Source organism: Thamnophis elegans, chromosome 14 (genome assembly GCF_009769535.1).
Source record: "Thamnophis elegans isolate rThaEle1 chromosome 14, rThaEle1.pri, whole genome shotgun sequence".
Taxonomy (NCBI): Eukaryota; Metazoa; Chordata; class Lepidosauria; order Squamata; family Colubridae; genus Thamnophis; species Thamnophis elegans.
In genome coordinates this window covers 12,889,276-12,912,279 of record NC_045554.1, presented here as the reverse complement: position 1 = coordinate 12,912,279, position 23,004 = coordinate 12,889,276, and the positions used below count along the sequence as shown (strand labels likewise).

General features: G+C 47.2%; 1 protein-coding gene across 1 annotated transcript in view; it reads left to right on the top strand.

Annotated features, from left to right (window-relative positions):
* The window catches only part of RHBDL1 (rhomboid like 1), a 31,586-nt gene extending 10,347 nt beyond the window's left edge, over positions 1 to 21,239 (top strand). The window contains exons 2-8 of the mRNA XM_032231361.1: positions 6,945 to 7,112; positions 8,392 to 8,616; positions 12,463 to 12,611; positions 17,661 to 17,773; positions 19,738 to 19,838; positions 20,265 to 20,325; positions 20,901 to 21,239. Coding sequence (XP_032087252.1) covers positions 6,945 to 7,112; positions 8,392 to 8,616; positions 12,463 to 12,611; positions 17,661 to 17,773; positions 19,738 to 19,838; positions 20,265 to 20,325; positions 20,901 to 21,172 — 1,089 coding nt within the window. The 3' untranslated portion in view covers positions 21,173 to 21,239. The remainder of the gene's footprint in view (positions 1 to 6,944; positions 7,113 to 8,391; positions 8,617 to 12,462; positions 12,612 to 17,660; positions 17,774 to 19,737; positions 19,839 to 20,264; positions 20,326 to 20,900) is intronic.
* The last annotated feature ends 1,765 nt before the right edge of the window (positions 21,240 to 23,004 follow it).

Genomic DNA, 23,004 nt, shown 5'->3' with positions numbered 1-23,004 from the left:
CAGCATTAAACTGTCTACTGTGGACCTCACCCAGGGGTGAAAATCCAGCAGGCCCTGACAGGTTCTGGAGAACTGGTAGCAGAGATTTTGAGTAGTTCGGAGAACCGGTAGCGGAAATTTTTGAGTAGTTCAGAGAACCAGTAGCAGATTTTGAGTAGTTCAGAGAACCGGTAGTGGAAATTTTTAGTAGTTCCGAGAACCGGTAGCAGAGATTTTGAGTAGTTCCGAGAACCAGTACCAGAGATTTTGAGTAGTTCAGAGAACCAGTAGCAGTGATTTTGAGTAGTTTAGAGAACCAGTAGCAGAGGTTTTGAGTATTTCAGAGAACCGGTAGTGGAAATTTTGAGTAGTTCCGAGAACCGGTAGCAGAGATTTTGAGTAGTTCCGAGAACCAGTACCAGAGATTTTGAGTAGTTCAGAGAACTAGTAGCAGTGATTTTGAGTAGTTTAGAGAACCAGTAGCAGAGGTTTTGAGTATTTCAGAGAACCGGTAGTGGAAATTTTGAGTAGTTCAGAGAACCAGTAGCAGTGATTTTGAGTAGTTCCGAGAACCAGTACCAGAGATTTTGAGTAATTCAGAGAACCAGTAGTAGAAATTTTGAGTAGTTCTGAGAAACAGTAGCAGAGATTTTGAGTAGTTTAGAGAACCAGTAACGGAGGTTTTGAGTATTTCAGAGAACCAGTAGCAGTGATTTTGAGTAGTTCAGAGAACCAGTAGCAGTGATTTTGAGTAGTTCAGAGAACCAGTACCAGAGATTTTGAGTAATTCAGAGAACCGGTAGTAGAAATTTTGAGTAGTTCAGAGAACCAGTAGCAGAGATTTTGAGTAGTTCAGAGAACCAGTAGCAGAGATTTTGAGTAGTTCAGAGAACCAGTAGCAGTGATTTTGATTAGTTCCGAGAACCAGTACCAGAGATTTTGAGTAATTCAGAGAACTGGTAGTAGAAATTTTGAGTAGTTCTGAGAAACAGTAGCAGAGATTTTGAGTAGTTCAGAGAACCGGTAGCAGAGATTTTGAGTAGTCCAGAGAACCGGTAGTAGAAATTTTGAGTAGTTCCGAGAACCAGTAGCAGAGATTTTGAGTAGTTCAGAGAACCGGTAGTGGAAATTTTGAGTAGTTCAGAGAACCAGTAGCAGAATTTTTGAGTAGTTCAGAGAATCAGTAGTAGAAATTTTGAGTAGTTCCGAGAACCAGTAGCAGAGATTTTGAGTAGTTCAGAGAACCAATAGCGGAAATTTTGAGTAGTCCGGAGAACCGACAAATACCATCTCTGGCTGTCCCCAGAGTGGGGTTGGAATGGAGACTTTGCAGTATCATTCCTCTGCCACGCCCACCAAGCCATGGACACCAAGCCACACCACGCCCATTAAGCCACGCCCACAGAACCAGTAGTAAAAAAAATTAAATTTCACCACTGACCTCACCCCATTCCTAAGGGGTCCATAAAGGGGGCGCGCATAAGCGCACCAGCATGCCTACCGCCCCTGTCCTACTCTCCCCGTTTATATGTACTCATTTCTTTCGTTCATGTCCATGTTTATATTTATACCTGCTATCTTGTACCTGTTTGACAAACTAATAAATATAAATACAATAAAATATGACCTATGGCAACTTTACAACCTGTGGACTTCAATTCCCAGAATGCTGCTGGTTCAGGAATTCTGGGAGTTGAAGTCCCCAGGATGCAAAGTTGCCATAGTTACCCAATTCCTGCTCTAGCCTACTAATCCCCTTAAGACCATGTTCCTCAGCCTTGGCCACTGAAAGATGGGTAAACTTCCAACTCTCACAATTCTCCTGTCCATTTAGAGTCCACAAGGATTGAGGTGGGGGAGATAAACTGCATGTATACATTAATACCAGCCCTTCAACCTTAGCAAGTTGGAAATACCTGGACTTCAACTCCCAGTTCATGGTGGCCAGGGGATTCTGGGAGTTGAAATCTAGACACCGTAACATTGCTTGGGTTGAGAAACAAGTTGGAAAATGTGTGTTTTGTTCAGCCATATCTTATTTTATTGACTTTCTCTTTATTATGTTTAGTTATTTTTACGAGAACCTCCACCGGTGAAATGATTATGACTCGTTGAAGGCTCCAGTGAGGCTTAGCACTTTTTAACAATAAAGTATTTTTCACTTAAGACAGGTCCGCTTTTTTTAAACACACAATGCTATTGCGCGCTTTAATAGACGACAGTATAGCATGCCCATCATTTTTATACACACTGCAAAATCAAAACATTTGTTTGTCTCACTTTATTGCAATATTTGCTTTATTGCATTGGTCGATAACCAAACCAGCAAGATCCTTGAGACAGGCCTGTAATTTTTGTCCTTGTTCCAATTGTAGGATTAATGCTAGACAGGATGAGCTGTTCGCTTGGTCCAGCTCTTACGTCCTTAAATACTAGGATAATACAACTGAAGAAGGAATGCTGCCAATAAGATAATAAGAAAACATGTGGAAGTGGGTGGGGTTTTTAATTTAAAAAAAATAGAGGGTTTACAATGCTGTCTTTACTCAGGGTCAGCTTGGCATAAACAAACAATGTTGAGACCAGGGGTGGGTTCCTGCCAGTTCTAACCTCTTCAATAGAAGAGGTTCCACAAATCTACAGTGCCGTTTAGAACCGGTTCCAGCTCCCGCCCGTCCGCACATCATCAAGATGAAGAGCAAGAGGAGGAATTCTGGGAGTTGAAGTCCACAAGTCTTAAAGCTGTCAACTTTGAACACCCCTGGGGGGGGTTTCTAAAGGGTTAGGGGTGCAAGGGTCTTGTGACTTGAAAGCTTTAAGACTTGCACACTTCAATGCCAGAGTTCCTGAGCCAACATTTTGGTTGCTAAGCAAGAGCGTTGTTAAGTGATTTTCACCACATTTTACAAGTTGGCCACACCCACCCAGTCACATGGCTGGCAAGCCACTCCCACCCAGTCACATGGCTGGCAAGCCACTCCCAAAAAGCAGGCCACACCTACAGAAGAGGTTCTAAAAAATTTTGAAACCCACCACCGGTTGAGACTCTAGAAATACAGAGAAGAGCAACAAAGATGATATGGGGTCTGGAGGCTAAATCATACAATGAACAGTTGCAGGAATTGGATATGTCTATAATCTAGTGAAAAGGGACGCAGTAGCTCAGTGGCTAAGAAACTGAGCTTGTCAGTCGAAAGGTCGGCAGTTTGGTGGTTCGAATCCCTAGCACTGGGTAACGGAGTGAGCTCCCGCGACTTCTTTGTCGGTAAATATAAATTCATCATAAAACCAGCAGCCAGCGCAGCTTGGTGTAACCTGGGTCGCTTTACAGGTCCCGCCACCAAAACCTGGACATCTTCCCAAGGTTTCCAACTTGCAGAAAGCATGTACAAACATTTCACCTCCCCCCAGCTCTCCAATCTGCAGATTCAACCCCTAGAAGAAGAAAAAAATCATCCTGTGCAGGAATGGATGGCTGTGGCTGTTGTAGGCCCATCTCTTCTAATGCCCAAATAACTATCTGTGCATCAAGATTTGCTCTGGAGTGAGTGAGCTCTCCAGGAGCTGGTGGGCGAGACGAAGCGATAAGTTCGCCTGCAGCTGGGGATGACTTTCGTTGGATGTGTTTTCTCACCAGCCTTCCAAAGCCTCCTTTGCCCTCCCTGTTCTAAACATTGTGATGTTTTTTTCCCTGGAGATAAGGGGTAGGGGCAGGGGTGGGTTCCTGCCAGTTCTAACCTCTTCTATAGAAGAGGTTCCACAAATCTACAGTGCCGTTTAGAACCGATTCCAGCTTTCTCCCCCTGCGCATCCAGACATCATCAAGATGAAGAGCGAGAGGAGGAATTCTGGGAGTTGAAGTCCACAAGTCTTAAAGCTGTCAAGTTTGAACACCCTTAGTTTTTTTTCCTAAAGGGTTAGGGGTGCAAGGGTCTTGTAACTTGACAGCTTTAAGACTTGCACTCTTCAATGCCAGAGTTCCTGAGCCAACATGACTGGAGGAGGAATTCTGGGAGTTGAAGTCCACATGTCTTACAGATGTCAAGTTTGAACATCCCTGGTTTTTTTTTTCTAAAGTGTTAAAGGTGCAAGGGACTTGTAACTTGACAGCTTTAAGACTTGCATGCTTCAAATGCCAGAGTTTCTGAGCCAACATTTTGGTTGCTAAGCAAGAGCGTTGTTAAGTGAGTTTCACCACATTTTACAAGTTCTGGGAGGACACCCACCCAGTCACATGACTGCCAAGACACTCTCACCTGGTCACATGGCTGGCAAGCCACTCCCACCCAGTCACATGGCCGGCAAGCCACTCCCACAAAGCAGGCCACACCTACAGAAGAGGTTCTAAAAAAATTTGAAACCCACCACTGGGTAGGTGTGTGTGTGTCTGTGTCTCTGTGTGTGGGTACACGTACTATTTCTGCTACATCTAGAAATCTTTGGTTATTGGGCACCCTCAGTTAGGTGCTGGCGATCCTTTTAGGGCATTGCAACACACACAGAGCATGTTTTTCAAGGCAAAAGGTCTAGTCTTCATCAAACATTCATCAAAGCCCCTCGCTTTCCTATTTCATTGCATGGCCCGGCTGTTCTCTAAAATAAAAATAAAAACGGATTTCCTCAACCTTCAGCGTTGCTTGCTATCTCTGTTTAGCCAAGAGGGATTTGGGGGGGGGGGCTACTGGGTGGTTCCCCCCCTGGATGTGGGGAAACTCAACGGACAGAGACTTTTCAGCAAAAACTGGGGATTCCGGTAAGATGTTGAGGAAAACATCTGTTTTGGGTTCCTACAGAGAAAAAAGAAAGCATGATTGAGAGTATAATATAAGGTCTTCTGGCTTGGGCAGGGGTTGGACTAGAAGACCCCCAAAGTCCCTTTCAGCCCTATGATTCTATTCTATTCTATTTTATTCTATTCTATACTACTCTACTCTACTTTACTCTACTCTACTCCTGATTCTCTATTCTATTCCATTCCATTCTATTCTATTGTACTCTACTATGCTCTAGTCCTGATTTTCTATTCTATTCTATTCCTGATTCTACTCTATATTTCTGATTCTCTATTCTATTCTATTCCTGATTCTCTGTTCTATTCTATTCTATTCTACTCTACTCTATATTCCTGATTCTCTATTCTATTCTATTCCTGATTCTCTATTCTATTCTATTCCTGATTCTCTATTCTATTCCTGATTCTCTATTCTATTCTATTCCTGACTCTCTATTCTATTCTATTCTATTCTACTCTATTCCTGATTCTCTATTCTATTCTATTCTATTCCTGATTCTACTCTACTCTATATTCCTGATTTTCTATTCTATTCCTGATTCTCTATTCTATTCTATTCCTGACTCTCTATTCTATTCTATTCTATTCTATTCTATTCCTGATTCTACTCTACTCTATATTCCTGATTCTCTATTCTATTCTATTCCTGACTCTCTATTCTATTCTATTCTACTCTATTCCTGATTCTCTATTCTATTCTATTCTATTCCTGATTCTACTCTACTCTATATTCCTGATTCTCTATTCTATTCTATTCTATTCCTGATTCTACTCTACTCTATATTCCTGATTCTCTATTCTATTCTATTCTATTCTATTCTACTCTGCTCTATTCCTGATTCTCTATTCTATTCTATTCTATTCTATTCTATTCCTGATTCTACTCTACTCTATATTCCTGATTCTCTATTCTATTCTATTCCTGATTCTACTCCACTCTATATTCCTGATTCTCTATTCTATTCTATTCCTGATTCTCTATTCTATTCTATTCTACTCTGCTCTGCTCTACTCTGCTCTATTCCTGATTCTCTATGCTATTCCATTCCATTCTATTCTATTCTGTTACACTGAATTCATAACTGAATTCACTTCATGTACTCATCCATGCGGCTCCCTTACAGGTAGTTCTCAATTTGTAAACACCACTGGGGACCAGAACTTCCATTGCTAAGCAAGGTGATTATTCAATGAGCTGCATCCAATTTTACCACATTTTTTTTCCTTACGGTTGTTAAGCAAATCGCTGTGATTGTTAACTGAATCATGTGGTTGTCAGAGGCCAGCTGGGATGGTCAGAAACAGAGGTCATGTGACACACACCCCCAACAGGATGCTGCAACCATCATAAATACATGCCAGTTGCAAATTGTTCAAATTTTGATCACATGGTGCCTCCAGAATTGTGAATGCCCCAACACTGGAAGTCTTTAAGAAGATGTTGGATAGCCATCTGTCTGAAATGCTAGAGGGTTTCCTGCCTAGGCAGGGGGTTGGACTAGAAGACCTCTAAGATCCCATCCAACTCTGCTGTTGTATTGGTTGTGGAGATGCTCAGATGGCCCCAAGTACAGGAGTTGGTTGTAAGTCCCTGTTTCCAGTCTGTTGTAACTCGGAACGGTCCTTAAATGAATGATGGTAATTCGAAGTGTCAGGCCTGGAAGCCATCTTTTGCTCTGGGCCTTCAGGCCTGCCACATTCACTGCTGTGGGGAAATGGGTTAATGTTCCTTTCTCAAGAGTCAAGGACGCCTTGCCCTGCACCTGGAGTGGTGTGACTGGGAGGCATCTCCAGTTGGGACGGTGCCTGATTGGGACATGTGATTGACATGGGGGTGCTGGGCAGGGGCTTGGACTTTCGTTTGGGTGGGGAAAACCTGGAAGCTTTCAGATTCGGGGTTTCCCAGATGTGCCAATAGGACATCTCTAATAACATCTCTAATAATTCTGGTGGCTCAGTGGTTAAGATGCTGAGTTTGTCCATTAGAAAAGTTGGCAGTTCGACGGTTCGAATCCTTGGTGCTGCGTAACGGAGTGAGCTCCCGTGACTTGTCCCAGCTTCTGCCAACCTTCTGCAGTTCGAAAGCACGTTAAAAAAGACAAGTAGAAAAATAGGGGCCACTTGGTGGCCCATTGCTGATTCTTCCCCCCTTTCCCCCCCACTCCTTTGACAGCTTGATCCCAAAAACACCGGTTTTGTTGGAGTGGAGACCTTCGCCAGCCTGGTCCACAGCCATGAACTCCCTCTGGATCCTGCAAAACTGGAGATGTTGGTGGCCTTGGCACAGAGCAACGACGAGGGTCAGATCTGCTATCAGGAGCTGGTAGATCTGGTCAGTGGCGTGAGTACCCACAGCTGTATGTGGCTGGGTCAGAGTCTCTTGAGCATGGATGGCCTACGTTTTCTGACCCAGCCTTAGCAGAAACAAGAAACAGACTCCTTGTCCCAAAAACCCCTCTTGGGAATTAATTGCATTCACCTACCGAAAAGTCCAGGCAATAGTCCTTCAAAGGGTTAACTGCAACAACAGCCCTTCTTATCAGTTCCTTGCAATAATTGCAAGGCCGTGAGCTCCCAGCCGAAAGGCTGCAGTTTAAGTTCTGACTAGCAGTCTCTGTGGCACAAAACACAATGAGCAAAGTCTTCAGAAATCCAAACTGTTGTCTCCTACAACCACCACTCCCCTTTCCTTCTACTTTATTCCCTAGCCAGGGAGAGGCCATTCAGCGTCCACGTGTGCTTTGCTTCCCCAGTCGACTCCTCGTCCTCCATTGTTCTCTTCTCCTAACTGCTCTGTGCATATACACATCTGGAACAGGCCCCAGCAGTTCTTCCTCCTCACTCATAGCAGCCTCCAAGGGCAGCTGCCTCTCCAGTGGCTGGGAAATATCAGACAGCCCTGGCTCTATCTCTGTCTCCGATGCTGAGCATCTATTAGTGCCTTCCCCAGGCCCTAGAACTGGCCCAAGTTCTTCTCCAACCTCTTCATCGTTCGAGTCTGCCGCCAGCTCTGCTGGCAGCTGGCAACCCATAACACTACATTTTCCACTTCTGTACACCAACATTTCTCAACCTCAGCAGCTGCACGACATGTTGACCAATTCTCAGTGTTCCACATTTATCTTAAAGCTGCTATGGTTGAGAAATGCTATTTTAGGTGGTTTGCTTTCTTACAGATGTTTCATTACCTAACTATGGATCATCAGTGCCAGAACCACTGCTAAACCCTTTTCTAGTGCTGATGATGTTGCCTAGTTGGGTAATGAAATGTCTGAAATATCAATCAAGGTTGGCTAGGAGCTGCTACTTGTGGAGACAATTCTGGAGAAGTAGTATCCACTTTTCTACAATTGGTCAAGAACAGATATTTCAGGACCTGGGAGAGCTCCCAGGGAGGCAGGGCTTGGCTTTTCTTGCAATGTAATGATTCCAAACGGATGACATGTTTAACCCCACCTCCCAGCTCAGCCTGATGTACCCCTGTGCATATCCTGCCATGGAGATATTTTTGGCTCAAAGGCAGGGTTGGGAATTGTTGGGGAAGGTCTCTAGGAGGCAGTTCACGATGAAAGACGTGGTGGTGATTTTCCTGCTGTTGGGGTCACTGTTTCTCCTTGCAGATCAGCAGCAAACGTTCCAGCAGCTTCAAGCGGGCCATCGCCAATGGACAGAGGGCCCTGCCTCAGGATGGCCTCCTGGATGAGACCGGGCTGGGCTTCTACAAACGCTTTGTGCGCTATGTGGCATACGAGATCCTCCCGTGTGAGATGCACCGACGGTGGTACTTCTACCAGCACCGTGCCTGTCCTCCGCCGGTCTTCATGGCTGTGGTCACACTCACCCAGGTGTGCACAGGAGCTATTTGCCAAGGGTTGAAGTGCACAGCACACTCAGGGGGGTAGGGTGGGAAGGAAAGGAGTTCCTTTAAAGCAGCTCCAGCTCTTTGACTTGTGAATCTTGATTTCTAGGTCAGAAGCATCTGCACAATCTGATGCTTTGGTCAAGGTGGTAAAAGTGTGTGTGTGTGTGTGTGTGTGTTTGAATTTTTAAATATAGATAGTCTTCAACATATAATCACAATTGGGACCAGAATTTGCATTGCTAAGCAAGGCAGGAGAGGAGCAGAACAGAAGGGGAACTTATCACATTTGCAGACTAATTTGGAGCAAATTTGCAACTAAGCTGGCAGGAAAGCTAACACCCTACAAGATAAGCTCAAGCTGCAGCTGGATCTTGACCAACTTGAGCACTGGGCACCTATCTAAGAAAATGAAATTTAATGTTGAGAAAAGGAAAGTCCTACACCTAGGTAAGAAAAACCAAAAGTACAGATATAATCCAGGTGAAACCAGGCTTAATAGCAGTGACTGTAAGAGGGATCTTGGAGTCTTAGTGGACAACCAGCTAAATATGAGCCAGCCATGTGCAGCCGCCGCCAAAAAAGCCAATGCAATCCTAAATTACATTAACAGAGGGATACAATCAAGGTCAAGGGAGGCACTAATACCACTCTAATAAAGCCTTAGTAAAACCACACCTAGAGTACGGCTTCCAGTTTTGGTCACCGCACTATAACAAAGATGTTGAGACTCTAGAAAGAGTGCAGAGAAGAGCAACCAGGATGATTAGGGGACTGGAGGCTAAAGCATACAATGAACGGTTGCAGGAACTGGGCATGGCTAGTCTAGTGAAGAGAAGGACCAGAGGAGACATGAGAGCAGTCTTCCAATATTTGAGGGGCTGCCACAGAGAGGAAGGGGTCAAACTTTTTCCCAAAGCAACTGAAGACAAGGAATAATGAATGGAAACTGAACAAGGAGAGATTCAATCTGAAAATAAGGAGAAATTTCCTGACAGTGAAAACAATCAACCCATAGAACAGAAGTTGCCTTCAGAAGTTGTGAGAGCTTCATCCCTGGAAGCTTTCCAGAAGAGAGTGCCATTTGTCAGAAATGCTGTAGGGTCTCCTCCTTGAGTGTGGGGTGGGTGGACTAAATGACATATGAAGTCCCTTCCAACTCTGTTAATCTCTAGCAGGGGTGGGTTGCTAATCCCGGTCCAACCGGTCCAACCGGTTCGGGGCCGGCAGCGTCCTTGTGCACACTCGCAGTTCACGAATGCGTCTTAGTGCCTGCACGATGCTCCAGCTGCTCGCGGAGAATCGCGCAGGCGCTGTATATGCCATGCGCCTGCATGGAAGCGCAGAAGCCTTCAAAGACCGGTAAGGAGCGCGGGCGGGCGGGTGGGCCCTTCGCCGTTCCCGGAAGTTACTTACTTCCTGGTTCACCGACCAACCGGTTCACGGGGACCGCCGCAAACCGGTTGAAACCCACCCCTGATCTCTAGTAACAACGTTCCATGCACCTCAACATGACAGCCACATGAGCACAGCTGCATCTTCAGACAACACTGGCTCCCTAGGCTAAGAAACAGAGATGAACCTCATCTTCTAGAGTCAGATGTATAACAGGACAGGAGAAACAGGGGAAAGCCATTGTTAAATGATTCTGCAGCCGATTCTGCCACCTTTTTGCCCCCATTGTTAAGCCAATCACTGCAATTGTTAAGTGAATCCCATGGTCATTAGACGAGGCAGGCTTCCCCAACTGATTTTTGCTTGCTGGTCTCCTGTAGAATTGCCTCTGGGCCAGAGATTCTGCAGCAAACAAAGGTCTCAGAACTAACTGTTCTGAGCGAGGCTTCCCAAGAGCGTGAAGCAAACTCCTGGTCCCGACAAAAAACCCTTTTCTTAATTTCCTGTGAATTCTGCTCATTCACATCCAGCAAAGTCTTTTGAGGGAGGATTTACAGTCACAGACCTTCTCTGGCTTGGAGAGCTGCCAGGCTGATATCTGCAAAACTTGGCAAGGAGTTTCAGAAAATCACAAACCAATTAAGCGAACTGATTGTCTCCTGCAAACTCCACTCCCCTTTGGTTCCTCTTTTATTTCCTCTGGAAGGGGCCATTCACTGTCCACCTGTGGCCTTTCTCCCAAGTCGACCCCTGTTCTTTAGCTGTTCCCTTCATCTGGCAACTCTGTGCATGCACATACTGGGAACAGGCTCCAGCTGTTCATCTGCCTCAGTAATGTCTGACTCTGAAGGCAGCTGATAACTGGCATACGGCTCTGGCCCCCTCTCTGCCTCCAACGCAGAGCTCTCATCCGAGCCTTCCCCAGACTCCATGTTCCTCCTCAACCTCCTCACTGTCTGAATCTGCTGCCAGCTCCACTGGCCACAACACTAACAGGACCTTTGGTCCAAGGTGCTTGAAGGACATCAACTTACAAAAGACCATCCCAGTAATTTTTGAGAGTTTGAGAGTTTGAGAGTTTATTAACATTTATAGGCCGCCCTTTTCCCTGAGGGGACTCAGGGCGGCTTACATAAAATCAGGAGGGGGGAATACAAACAATGACGTAGACACACATAGAGTAAAAATAATGGGCAACATTCATTCATCATTCGGGAGGGGCGGCTATCTTTGTCCCCAGGCCTGACGGGCTAGCCAGGTCTTGAGGGCTATGCGGAAGGCCTGGACGGTGGTGAGGGTACGAATCTCCACGGGGAGCTCGTTCCAAAGGGTCGGAGCTACTACTGAAAAGGCTCTCCTCCTTGTAGTTGCCAGCCGGTACTGGCTGGCAGATGGAATTCGGAGGAGGCCCAATCTGTGAGATCTAATTGGTCGCAGGGAGGTAATTGGCAGAAGGCGGTCTCTCAAGTACGCAGATCCACTACCATGAAGGGCTTTATGGGTGACTAGTAGCACCTTGAAGCGCACCCGGAGATCGACAGGTAGCCAGCGCAGCTCGCGGAGGATAGGTGTTGTGTGGGTGAACCGAGGTGCACCCACGATCACTCGCGTGGCCGCGTTCTGGACTAGCTGAAGTCGCCGGATGCTCTTCAAGGGCAGCCCCATGTAGAGCACATTGCAGTATTCCAGCCTAGAGGTCACAAGGGCCCGAGTGACTGTTGTGAGAGCCTCCCGATTCAGGTAGGGCCGCAACTGGCGCACCAGGCGAACCTGGGCAAATGCCCCCCTGGTCACAGCCGTCAGGTGGTGATCAAAGGATAGCTGTGGATCCAGGAGGACTCCCAAGTTGCGAACCCACTCTGAGGGGTGTAGAATTTGACCCCCCAGCCTGAGTGATGGAATATTGGTCGAATCTTTGGGAGGGAAGCACAACAGCCACTCGGTCTTTTCTGGGTTGAGTACAAGCTTGTTAGCCCTCATCCAGTCCATAACGGCCTCAAGGCCTCGGTTCATCATGTCTGCCGCTTCATTGAGTTGGCACGGGGCGGACAGATACAACTGGGTATCGTCCGCATATTGATGGTATCTTATCCCGTGCCTGCGGATGATCTCTCCCAGCGGTTTCATGTAGATGTTGAATAGTAGGGGGGATAAGACCGAACCCTGAGGCACCCCATATGTTAGGGGCCTAGGGGTCGACCTCTGCCCCCCCACTAACACCGACTGCGACCTGTCCGAGAGGTAGGAGGAGAACCACCGCAGCACGGTGCCTCCCACTCCCACCTCCCGCAGTCGTCGCAGAAGGATACCATGGTCGATGGTATCGAAAGCCACTGAGAGGTCAAGGAGAACCAGGATGGAGGGATGTCCTCCATCTCTGGCTCTCCAAAGATCATCGGTCAATGCGACCAAAGCGGTTTTTTCTCCTTTCTACTAGATTATCGTTTTCCTTTGCTACGGAGCACGGCTGAACAAGTGGGTGTTACAGACCTACCATCCAGAGTACATGAAAAGCCCTTTGGTCTATCATCCTGGACATCGTGCCCGGGCCTGGAGGTTTCTCACATACATGTTCATGCATGTAGGGTAAGTGTCTACAACGTCTTCTCCGGCTCCTTTCCCATTTATTTGTAAAGCAGGATCAAAGGAAGCTGGTTTGCCGGCCGCACCTGGTGCTTCACGCCTGGTCTCTCGGTGCCTCAAGACACATTGGTCTTGTGTTTCACCTTGTGTTACAGTTTGTGTTATACCTGGTGTGACTTCCTCCTGTTTCTGGGTGGAATTGGGGATTGCAAAACATCTGCAGTCTAAAAAGTGACCTGCTTTACTTTTGAAGCTCCACAGGCCTGCAAATTCAGGTCACAGATGATGTTATCTAGTTTGGGTCTGCAAGAAAACAAGCAAGCAAGCTCAGAGAACATCAAGGACCCTATAGCATCGTCCATCTCTTCTTCCTCCTCCTCCTCCTCCTCCTCCTCCTCCTCCTCTCTCTCTCTCTCTCTTCCACTCCACAAAGCCCACTTCCTTCTAGCATTGATGTTACTATCTAGTTAGGTAATGAAATGTCTACAAGAAAACAAGCTCACATTTCTCCTCCTCCTCCTCCTCCTTTCTCTCTTCCACTCCACAAAGCCCACTCCCTTCTAGCATTGATGTTACTATCTAGTTAGGTAATGAAACGTCTACAAGAAAACAAGCTCAGAGAGCACCAAGGACCCCACATTCCTCCTCCTCCTTTCTCCACAAACCCCATTCCCTTCTAGCACTGATGATGTCCCCTAGTTGTGTAGTAAAACATCTGTAGGAAAACCACCAAGCTGAGAGAGCACCGACACCCCACAGTCTCTTTCCTCCCCCTCCTCCCTTCTCCTCCACAAAGCCCACTCCCTTCTAGAGCACTGATGATGTTACCTAGTTAGGTAATGAAATGTCTACAAGAAAACAAGCAAGCACAGAGAGCACCAAGGACCCCACATTCTCCCTCCTCCTCCTTTCTCTTCCACTCCGCAAAGCCCACTCCCTTCTAGCATTGATGTTATTACCTAGTTAGGTAATGAAATGTCTATAAGAAAACAAGCAAGTTCAGAGAGCACCAAGGACCCCACATTCTCCCTCCTCCTCCTTTCTCTTCCACTCCGCAAAGCCCACTCCCTTCTAGAGCACTGATGATGTTACCCAGCTTGGGTAACGTAACATCTGCAAGAAAACCACCAAGCTCTGGAGAGCACCAAGGACCCCTCATTTAACCCTGAGTTACAAATACCCTCCTTTATTAGTCCAGATCTTGCCACTCCTCAGCAGGAGTGCAAAACAAGTGTGTTTGGGACAGGTGTGTGCAAGCCCACAGATTATTTGCCCTCCCCTGATGTGGCTCCGTGTCCTGGAAACTGAGCTTTTGCTGGTGGTTATATAGACTCGCATCTAGTAACAGGAGGATGTGACTCTTCTTCAAGACTTGGTGGGACAAATCCAGCACGAATGGTGACGTTTTAGCCGGCAGTTAGGATAGGATTGGCAGGAGTGCGTTATTTTTTCCACAACTCTATTTTCACTTGCCTGGAGTAGGGAATTAGAGGCAATCTTTTTACATGTCATAATGTTGGAGAAGCGGATGTAGAATTTTATGACTTGCTGACTAGTGACATCTGGCCATGTTGCAACCAGCTGTTAAGTTTGTTTCTTTGGTATCTGTGACACTATGCAATGTTTTTATCTCTCTCTCTCTCCACTATACAAAGCTCTTTATGTACATTTTTGACTCCCATCCCGGAATAAAACAGATCTGTTGCTGGAGCTGTTGAAAGCAGCTCACTGGAATGGAATGGAATCCCCAGATTTTATTGTGTTTCTGTGTGTGGGGGGGGGGAACAATGAGAAATTTCTGAGCATGCTAGACCGAAACCCAAAACGGGAAAGCAGGAAAGCAAATCCTGGATATTTACTAAATATTTGCAGAAAACACGACTTCAGCAACGGAGTGGTCAATGCCTGGAATGCTCTACCTGACTCTGTGGTTACATCCTCAAACCCCCATAATTTTAATCTTAGACTCTCTACTGTTGACTTCACCCCATTCCTAAGAAGTCCGTAAAGGGGATGTCCATAAGGCCAGTGGTCTCCAACCTTGGCAACTTTAAGACCTGTGGACTTCAACTCCCAGAGTTCTCCCAGGAACTCTGGGAGTTGAAGTCCACAGGTCTTAAAGTTGCCAAGGTTGAAGACCACTGGAATAAGCGCACCAGCCTGCCTTCGGTCCCTGTCCTAACAGAACTGGGCCTGGCTAGTCTAGTGAAGAGAAGGACCAGGGGAGACATGATAGCAGACTTCTGATATTTGAGGAGCTGCCACAGAGAGGAGAGGGTCAAGCTATTTTCCAAGGCACCTGAAGGCCAGACAAGGAATAATGAATGGAAACTGAACAAGGAGAGATTCAACCTGGAAATGAGGAAGAACTTTCTGACAATGAGAACAATTAACCAGTGGAGCAGAAGTTCTGGGAGACAACCTTCATTAACATGATAGGCTGAGAATTGCACACTTCTATCTTCCTTTTAATAATAATAATAATAATAATAATAATAATAATAATAACAACAACAACAACAACAACAATAACAACAACAATAATAATTGATGCCAAATGCAGACTTTGCAAAGAAGCTGATGAAACTGTTGATCACATACTCAGACTGATTGTAAATTGTGGCACAATTCAGTAGCACAAATGATCCATTGGAATTTGTGCAAAAATTATAATATTAAAACAGCAACAAACTGGTGGGAACATCAGCCTGAAAAAGTCACCGAAAATCAGATGGTCAAGATCTTGTGGGATTTTCGCATACAAACGGACAAAATACTGGCCCATAATACACCAGACATCACACTGGTTGAGAAAAATAAGGTTACAATCATAGACATAGCAATACCAGGCGACAGCAGGGTCGACGAGAAGGAATATGAAAAAATCACAAAATACCAGGACTTAAAAATTGAAATTCAACGACTATGGCACAAACCAGTAGTGGTAATTCCCATGGTGATTGGCACACTGGGTGCTATTCCAAAAGCACTGGAATTACATTTAAAACAGTTAAAAATTGACAAAATCACCATCAGTCAAATGCAAAAAGCTGCACTGCTTGGATCTGCACGCATATTATGAAAATACATTATAACGTCCTAGGCCCCTGGGTGGGGCCCGACTAGTAATCAATGCCAAATCCAGCGAAACAACTGGCCGCTGTGATACAATTCTGTTGTTGCTTAATAATAATAATAAATCCCGACTAGTTTTAAGCTCCTTTCTTTCCTTCTTTCTTTTTCTAAAGGCAGCTAGGAGGGAATGTTGAAAAGAACAGATGTAAAGTTTACAAATTAGGTGGGAGCCAGACCAGAAATATCATGGGAAGTTTGGCAGACAAGAAATCTTCCCTGCCAGGCAAATGGCCAAACCTGATTATTTCATATAATTGTGCCTTTCAACCCCCTTATTTTTCTGTAACTATTTTTGCCCAGTATATGTAGTGTATCTCGCCTCACAATCAGGGGGACTGTGAGTTCGATCCTAGATAGAGGCAGATATTTCTTTCTCTGGGCACACTGAGAATATATCTGCTAAGCAAAAACTCTGCATTGGCAACAGGAAAGGCATCCGGCCAATAAACACTCCGCAAGGGATTATGGGGTAATTAAAAGAGGATGAGGATGATGATATTCAAAGGCAGATTTGGGCAGTTTCTTTGGCAGTGATGAGGACTAGGAGTTTGGGTGGTTTTTTTTGAAGTTAAAAGACTCTCTTTTTAACATGAAAAGACTTTTAATGTTAAAAGATGCAGCCGCTGTGGAATCGGCTTTTCATTTCTATGGAAGGAGGATGGGGGGGGGGGGGCTCTGGGGAGACAGGCACCAAACTGTGATTAAATTATGGTCAGATTTTCTTTTCCTGAAAGCTAGCAAACAGTTTAGACCTGGCGGGGGGGGGGGGGGCAATTATTTCATGGGGATGGGCAGTTGGCATTTAAAGTAGAATTCAATTTTTCAAGGGACCAGATGGAAGGTTTCCTGGCAGTCAAATCAGAATGACATGCTTTGATCCAAAGAGGTTAATATTTTGAGTTTCAACCTGTATTTTAATTTAAGGAGTCAGTGAGTTCCGTGGGGGTGGGATGGCTCAGCTGTTGTGGCCCACCAGCGGAGCTGGCAGCTGTCAGACAATGAGAAGATTGGGGAAGAGCATGGGCCAGTCCAGGAGTCTGGGTGAGGCTCAGACAAGAACTCTGCATCAGAGGCAGAGACAGGGCCGAGGTTGTCTAGCAGTGATCAGGTGCCTTTAGAGTCAGACATCAGTGAGGCAGAGGAACAGCTGGAGCCTGTTCCCAGTGTGCGCATGCGCAGAGCTGCAGGAAGAAAAGAACAGCTAAGGAATCAGGTTCGACTTGGGAGTAAGGCCACAGGTGGAAGGTGATTGGCCCCTCCTATAGGAAATAAAAGAGGAGCGAAAGGGGAGTGGGCTTTTTCAGGAAACAATTCCGTCGGTCAGTCATTAGATTCATTTCCGAAGATTTGTCCGTGAATCTCAGAGACTCTGTGCCCAGTCTTTCCTTGCACAGCACCTCGTTTGGAAAATATTTACATGGCAGCTTTCCAAGATAGATAAGGTTTGTGGTCATAAATATTCCTTTGAAAGATTGTTTTCCAGGCTTTGGCTGAATGTGAATGGGAGGAATTCACATTCATTTAATAAAAGGGATTTTGTCAGGAGCAGGACTCTACCTCATGGGGAAGCCTAGGTCAGAACATCAGCGGTTAAAGACTCTGAGCTTGTCAGCTGGGAAAGCTAGCAGCCTGGGTTCGAGACCCGAGCGCTGCACGATGGGGTGAGTTCCTGTTCTCACCCCAGGTCCTGCCCACCTAGCCGCTAGAAAGCACGCAAACGCAAGTAGATTAATAGGTACCACTCTGGGCAACTGCCCTGACAAAGTTCAAAGTGTGTAGGAAAACCGAAGTTTGTGGCTTTGAGAATTTCAGATGCATCTCAAGGTTGTAGTCCTCGTGACGCATAGCCCTTTTTCTCTTAAAGCCCAGACCAAGCAGACCTTATGGAGGGTTGAACCTGTTTCCTTTTCCTTCCAGATTAGAACAGCTGGGGTTCAACGCGCTCCTGCAGCTGATGATCGGGGTACCACTAGAGATGGTGCATGGCGTTCTTCGCATCAGCTTCCTCTACCTCGCAGGAGTCCTGGCAGGTGAGTCAAGAACCTGGAGTATTTTGGCAGGATGCCCGTATCTCGGTCTTCCAGCTCAGCTACCAAATTTGATTCATCTGTTCTGGTCAGCCACAAAGGGTCAGCCTTTTGGGGTTCAACCATACATGCCAGGGGAAAAACAGGGGTCCTTTTTTTAAAAAAAAAAACATGTAGCGGTCAGGAATCCTTTAAAAAAACAAAACTTCTAAAAAAAACTGCTGAAGCAACTTTCCTGAACCTGATGTCTAAAAAAGTGTTGGGATTACAGCACCCATAAACCACCAATACTTGGATCACTGAGAACTGGAATGTCCCCGATCTCTGGTTCCCCTCCCCCCTTGAACATATGTGCTAGTCGTTCCTGACTCTAGGAGGCAGTGCTCATCTCTGTTTCAAAGCCAAAGAGCCAGCGCTGTCCGAGGACGTCTCCGTGGTCATGTGGCCGGCAAGACTAAACACTGAAGGCATACAGAACACTGTTACCTTCCCATCAGAGGTGGTTCCTATTTTTTCTACTTGCATTTTTTAGATGCTTTTGAACTGCTAGGATGGCAGAAGCTGGGACAAGTAACAGGAGCTCACTCCGTTATGCAGTGCTAGGGATTCGAACCACTAAACTGCCAACCTTTCTGATCGACAAGCTCAGCGTCTTAGCCCCTGAGCCACCAATCTTGGGAGAACCGAAATGGAGACAAATGGTGCATTATGGTGCTTTTTTCAACACGGTTCTTCCCCAAATCTTTGTTTCTCCAAGAATTCCGGGGAGCCTGGATGTGGGGGGGGATGACTGATTTTATTGCTGTTAACTCAAGAAAAGAAAGGGAGAAAGAAATGTGATTTTTCATCAGGTGATGGACAAGCAAAAGCCTTTCAAAGTAGGAAAGGAAGGTTTGTAGCTCAGCAACAGAGGGTTATTTTTATGCAGGGAGCTTTAGTTTAATCCTTGGCAGCGACAAGGCCATTCCCTCTGCTTCTAAGAAATGGAGGGCTTCGTAAGGTAGATAAGGATGTGTGCAGAACACCTGCAGACGGCGAATTGGAAGGAACCTTGGAAGGCTGAATCAACCTTGAGCCGATGAGATTCGAACTGCCAAAATGCAGATAGCAGTCAGCTGAAGTAGCCTGCAGTGTTGTACTCTAGCCACTGTGCCACCTCGGATCGAACTGCTGGAAGTTGGCAGAGTTAGCCTGCAATACTGCACTCGAAGGAAGGAAGGAAGGAAGGAAGGAAGGAAGGAAGGAAGGAGGGAGGGAGGGAGGGAGGGAGGAAGGAAGGAAGGAAGGAAGGAAGGAAGGAAGAAAGGAAGGGAAGGAGGGAGGCAGGAAGGAAGGAAGGAAAACTGCAATAGCAATAGCAATAGCCCTTAGACTTCTATACCATTTACTGCCCTCTCTAAGCAGTTTACAGAGTCAGCCTCTTGCTCCCAGCAATCTGGGTCCTCATTTTACCCACCTCGGAAGGATGGAAGGCTGAGTCAACCTGGAGCCTGGTGAGATTTGAACTGCTAAAGTGCAGATAGCAGTCAGCTGAAGTAGCCTGCAGTGCTGCACTCTAGCTACTGTGCCACCTCGGATTAAACTGCTGGCAGTTGGCAGAGTTAGCCTGCAATACTGCACTGGAAGGAAGGAAGGAAGGAAGGAAGGAAGGAAGGAAGGAAGGAAGGAAGGAAAACTGCAATAGCAATAGCCCTTAGACTTCTATACCATTTACTGCCCTCTTTAAGCAGTTTACAGAGTTAACCTCTTGTCCCCAACAATCTGGGTCCTCATTTTACCCACCTCAGAAGGATGGAAGGCTGAGTCAACCTGGAGCCGATGAGATTTGAACTGCCAAAGTGCAGATAGCAGTCAGCTGAAATAGCCTGCAGTCCTGCACTCTATCCCCTGTGCCACCTCGGCTTTTAAGCAGAAAGTACTTTTGTTCCTCTTTTTCCCTCATCTCCCCACCCTCCATTTCCTTGCAGGTTCGCTGACTGTCTCCATCACCGACATGAGAGCCCCCCTGGTTGGAGGTTCAGGGGGCGTCTACGCCCTTTGCTCGGCTCACCTGGCCAACGTCGTCATGGTGAGAACGGGGCAGAAAGCACAGCTTTTCTTTTGGAAATTCAGACGGTGCTGAATTTGCATCTATTTCCTCGCCGATCTTTTGAGAGCAAGTCAGAAGAGGGGAGATAAAAAAAATATTGCAGAGAGAAGGACTGTCCCGTGGCCAGGACTGAAGCGGAGAATCTGAGGGGTCTTCCAAACCGACTCAGTTATTTTGGCACCAGCATTCCAGGGTAGCAGCCAAGTTAAATCAGGAAAAGTATATACAACCCCACAGCTGTGACAGTTGAGAGTGTGGCAGAGTTATTTTGACAATCCATCAGGCCCAAGTTGGGGACTTGGGTATGAGGCACCTGAAATAGGCCAGTTTGTAGCTGCAGAGGGGAGAGGGTGGAAGGGGAAACTGAGTCACGGAGGCATCCTCTTCTCCTCTCTCCCTCTACAGAATTGGGCTGGGATGCGTTGCCCCTATAAACTCCTCCGTATGGTGCTGGCATTGGTGTGCAGTAAGTGTGCTTGCCTCCTTCGTTTTTTCCCCCTCTTGCGCTTCCTCTATCTTGTTGTGGCCCGCTAGCAGCCAGTGGAGCTGACAGCAGATTCGGACAGTGAGGAGCGCTTGAAGCACACGCGGAACACGTGTGAACTGGTACCAATGCAGGTAGGAGCCCACCCCTGGAGGGGCCATTCACCATCCACCTGTGTCTTTACTCCCAAGTCAGCCCTTGTTCCCTAGCCGCTCCCTTCTCCTGGCATGCGCACACTGGGAACAGGCTCCAGCTGTTCTTCTGCCCCATTGATGTCTGACTCTGAAGGCAGCTGATAACTGGCATACGGCCCTTCCCCAGACTCCAGGACTGGCCCAGGTTCCTCCCCAACCTCCTCACTGTCCGAATCTGCTGCCATCTGCTGGGAGGCCACAACACCTTCCTTCCTTTCTTCCTTGGCTCACTAACATGAAAGGTGACCAAGGCAGAGGTTTTGTGGCAGGAGATGTCCTGAGGACTAGAAACTTGACCTTCCACCCATGTTCTCTCTCTCCCTCCTTCCCTCCCTCTCTCTCTCTCTCTCCGCTTCCCTGCAGTGAGTTCCGAAGTGGGCCGTGCCGTCTGGCTGCGTTTCTCACCGCCGTTGCCCTCCGCTGGCCCCCAGCCCAGTTTCATGGCCCACTTGGCCGGAGCCATTGTGGGCATCAGCATGGGCCTGACCATCCTTCGCAGCTATGAGGAAAACCTGCAGGATCAGTGCGGGTGGTGGGTGGTGCTCCTGTCCTATGCCACCTTCCTGGTTTTCGCCGTCTTCTGGAACATCTTCGCTTACGACCTCCTGGGCACACAGATCCCGCTGCCCCCGTAGCCCTCAGCCCAGCCCGGGTTCTCTTGGCATCTGGATGACCCTGGGAAGGCCCAGACTTTTGCAGGGTTTTGAAAATCGGGTGGGGGAAAAAGGGGGGCTGGGCTGAGACCCTCGAGAGGGGCGATCCGGAGCGTGCAACCCCTCGCCTGGCCCAGCAGAGCGCTGATCCCATCGGATGCTGGAAAAGCAAAGCCAGGCTAGAGGCTGGTGGAGGCCGGAAGGCTGGGAGGTGGGTTGGTGAGCGCAGAGGGGGGAGCCAGGGGGGGTCCTAACCGTGCCTGCAGAAGGGGTGCTTGTCTCCCCAAGAAGAAACAAAGAAAAAAATAATCCTTCAGCGTGTGCAGTGGGTGACTCTTTTCAAGGCATGAGGATCTATGGGGTTTTTGAGGGGGAGGAGGGAGGTTACTGTCCCCACATCTTGGCCATTCGAGGGAAGGAGCCTTTCCCAGCCAAGCCCGGGCTGTGTCCGGCCTTGGTGACCCACTTCTGGAGCAAGGCTGTAGGAGATGCCCTCAGCTGATTCCCTGGGTGGTTGTTGGACTGAATGTTCCTTTGCCTTCTCCTCTCCTTCCCCCTCTCCTTGTCTCTTCTCCTCCTCCTTCCCCTGTTGTCATCTTCCTCCTCTTCCCCTTCTTCTACAGTCATCCTTCCCTCCCTTCTCCCCTCCTCCTTCTTTCCCTTCTCCTTGTCTCGGTTCTCTTTCTCTTGTCATTTCCCCCCTTCCCTTCCCTTCATCTCTTCTTCCTTTTCTTCCCCTCTCTTCCCCTTTCTTCCCTTCCCTTCATCTCTTCTTCCTTTCCTTCCCCTCCTTTCTTCCCTTCCCTTCATCTCTTCTTCCTTTTCTTTCTTTCTCCTCCCTTCTCTTCATCTCTTCTTCCTTTCCTTCCCTTCCCTTCATCTCTTCTTCCTTTCCTTTCCTTCCCCTCCCTTCCCTTCTCTTCATCTCTTCTTCCTGTCCTTCCCTTTCCTTCCCCTCTCTTTCCCTCCCTTCCCTCCATCTCTTCTTCCTTTCCTTCCCTTCCCTTCATCTCTTCTTCCTTTACTTCCTTTCCCCTCCCTGCCCTTCCCTTCCTGATAAAAGTGTCAGGTTGGGCTCTCCAGATCTCTAGGGAGAGCTGAGGGGACTTCCTGCCTGCCACCCTAACCCAGAAGTCATGGCTCAACACAATATTGTGTCCAATATTTCCAAACTTGTCCCGTCGCCCGATTTAGCCTGAGAACCCTTCCGGCATTAGCTCATGGTCTCCACAGTTCTAGTTCTGAAGAGGGTCCTCCGATGGATGCCTCAAAGGCCTCTGGTTCCAGTCCCTGCCCCAACCTCCCCATGCCCTTGTCCCCACTCCCGCTGACCTCACCCCCGAGACCATCAGCAACCCCCACCCCACCCTGGTCCGATTCCGACAGATGTGCAATGGTTCCTGAGCAGGCTAAGAGTTCCGCTTGTGTTGCCTGCTTTTTTTTTACAATCAGGGTTTAGTGAAATCAGGGATAGCCAATTTCTAGATTTTTTTTTGGTCCTGGGGAGGGGTCATGTGTATAGATGGGGTGGGCGATATTCTCCGAGGAGTTGGAAAGGAGCTTGTCTAAAAGTCTTACTTATTTATTATTATTTTCCCCACGTGAATTCTCCCCTTATTGACAATCTGGCTTTAAAAAATAAAAGCACAAAAGCACTTTTTGGGCGAGGGAAACACCAGAGTGAAGAGGTTTAGCTTGGCCCTAAGACAAGCCTCCTTCAAGCTCTCCCCATCATATCAATCTCCTCCTCCAACTTTGGAGCAAATCAGGGTTAAGGCCAGAGGTGGATTCCTACCAATTTGGACCGGTTCGAC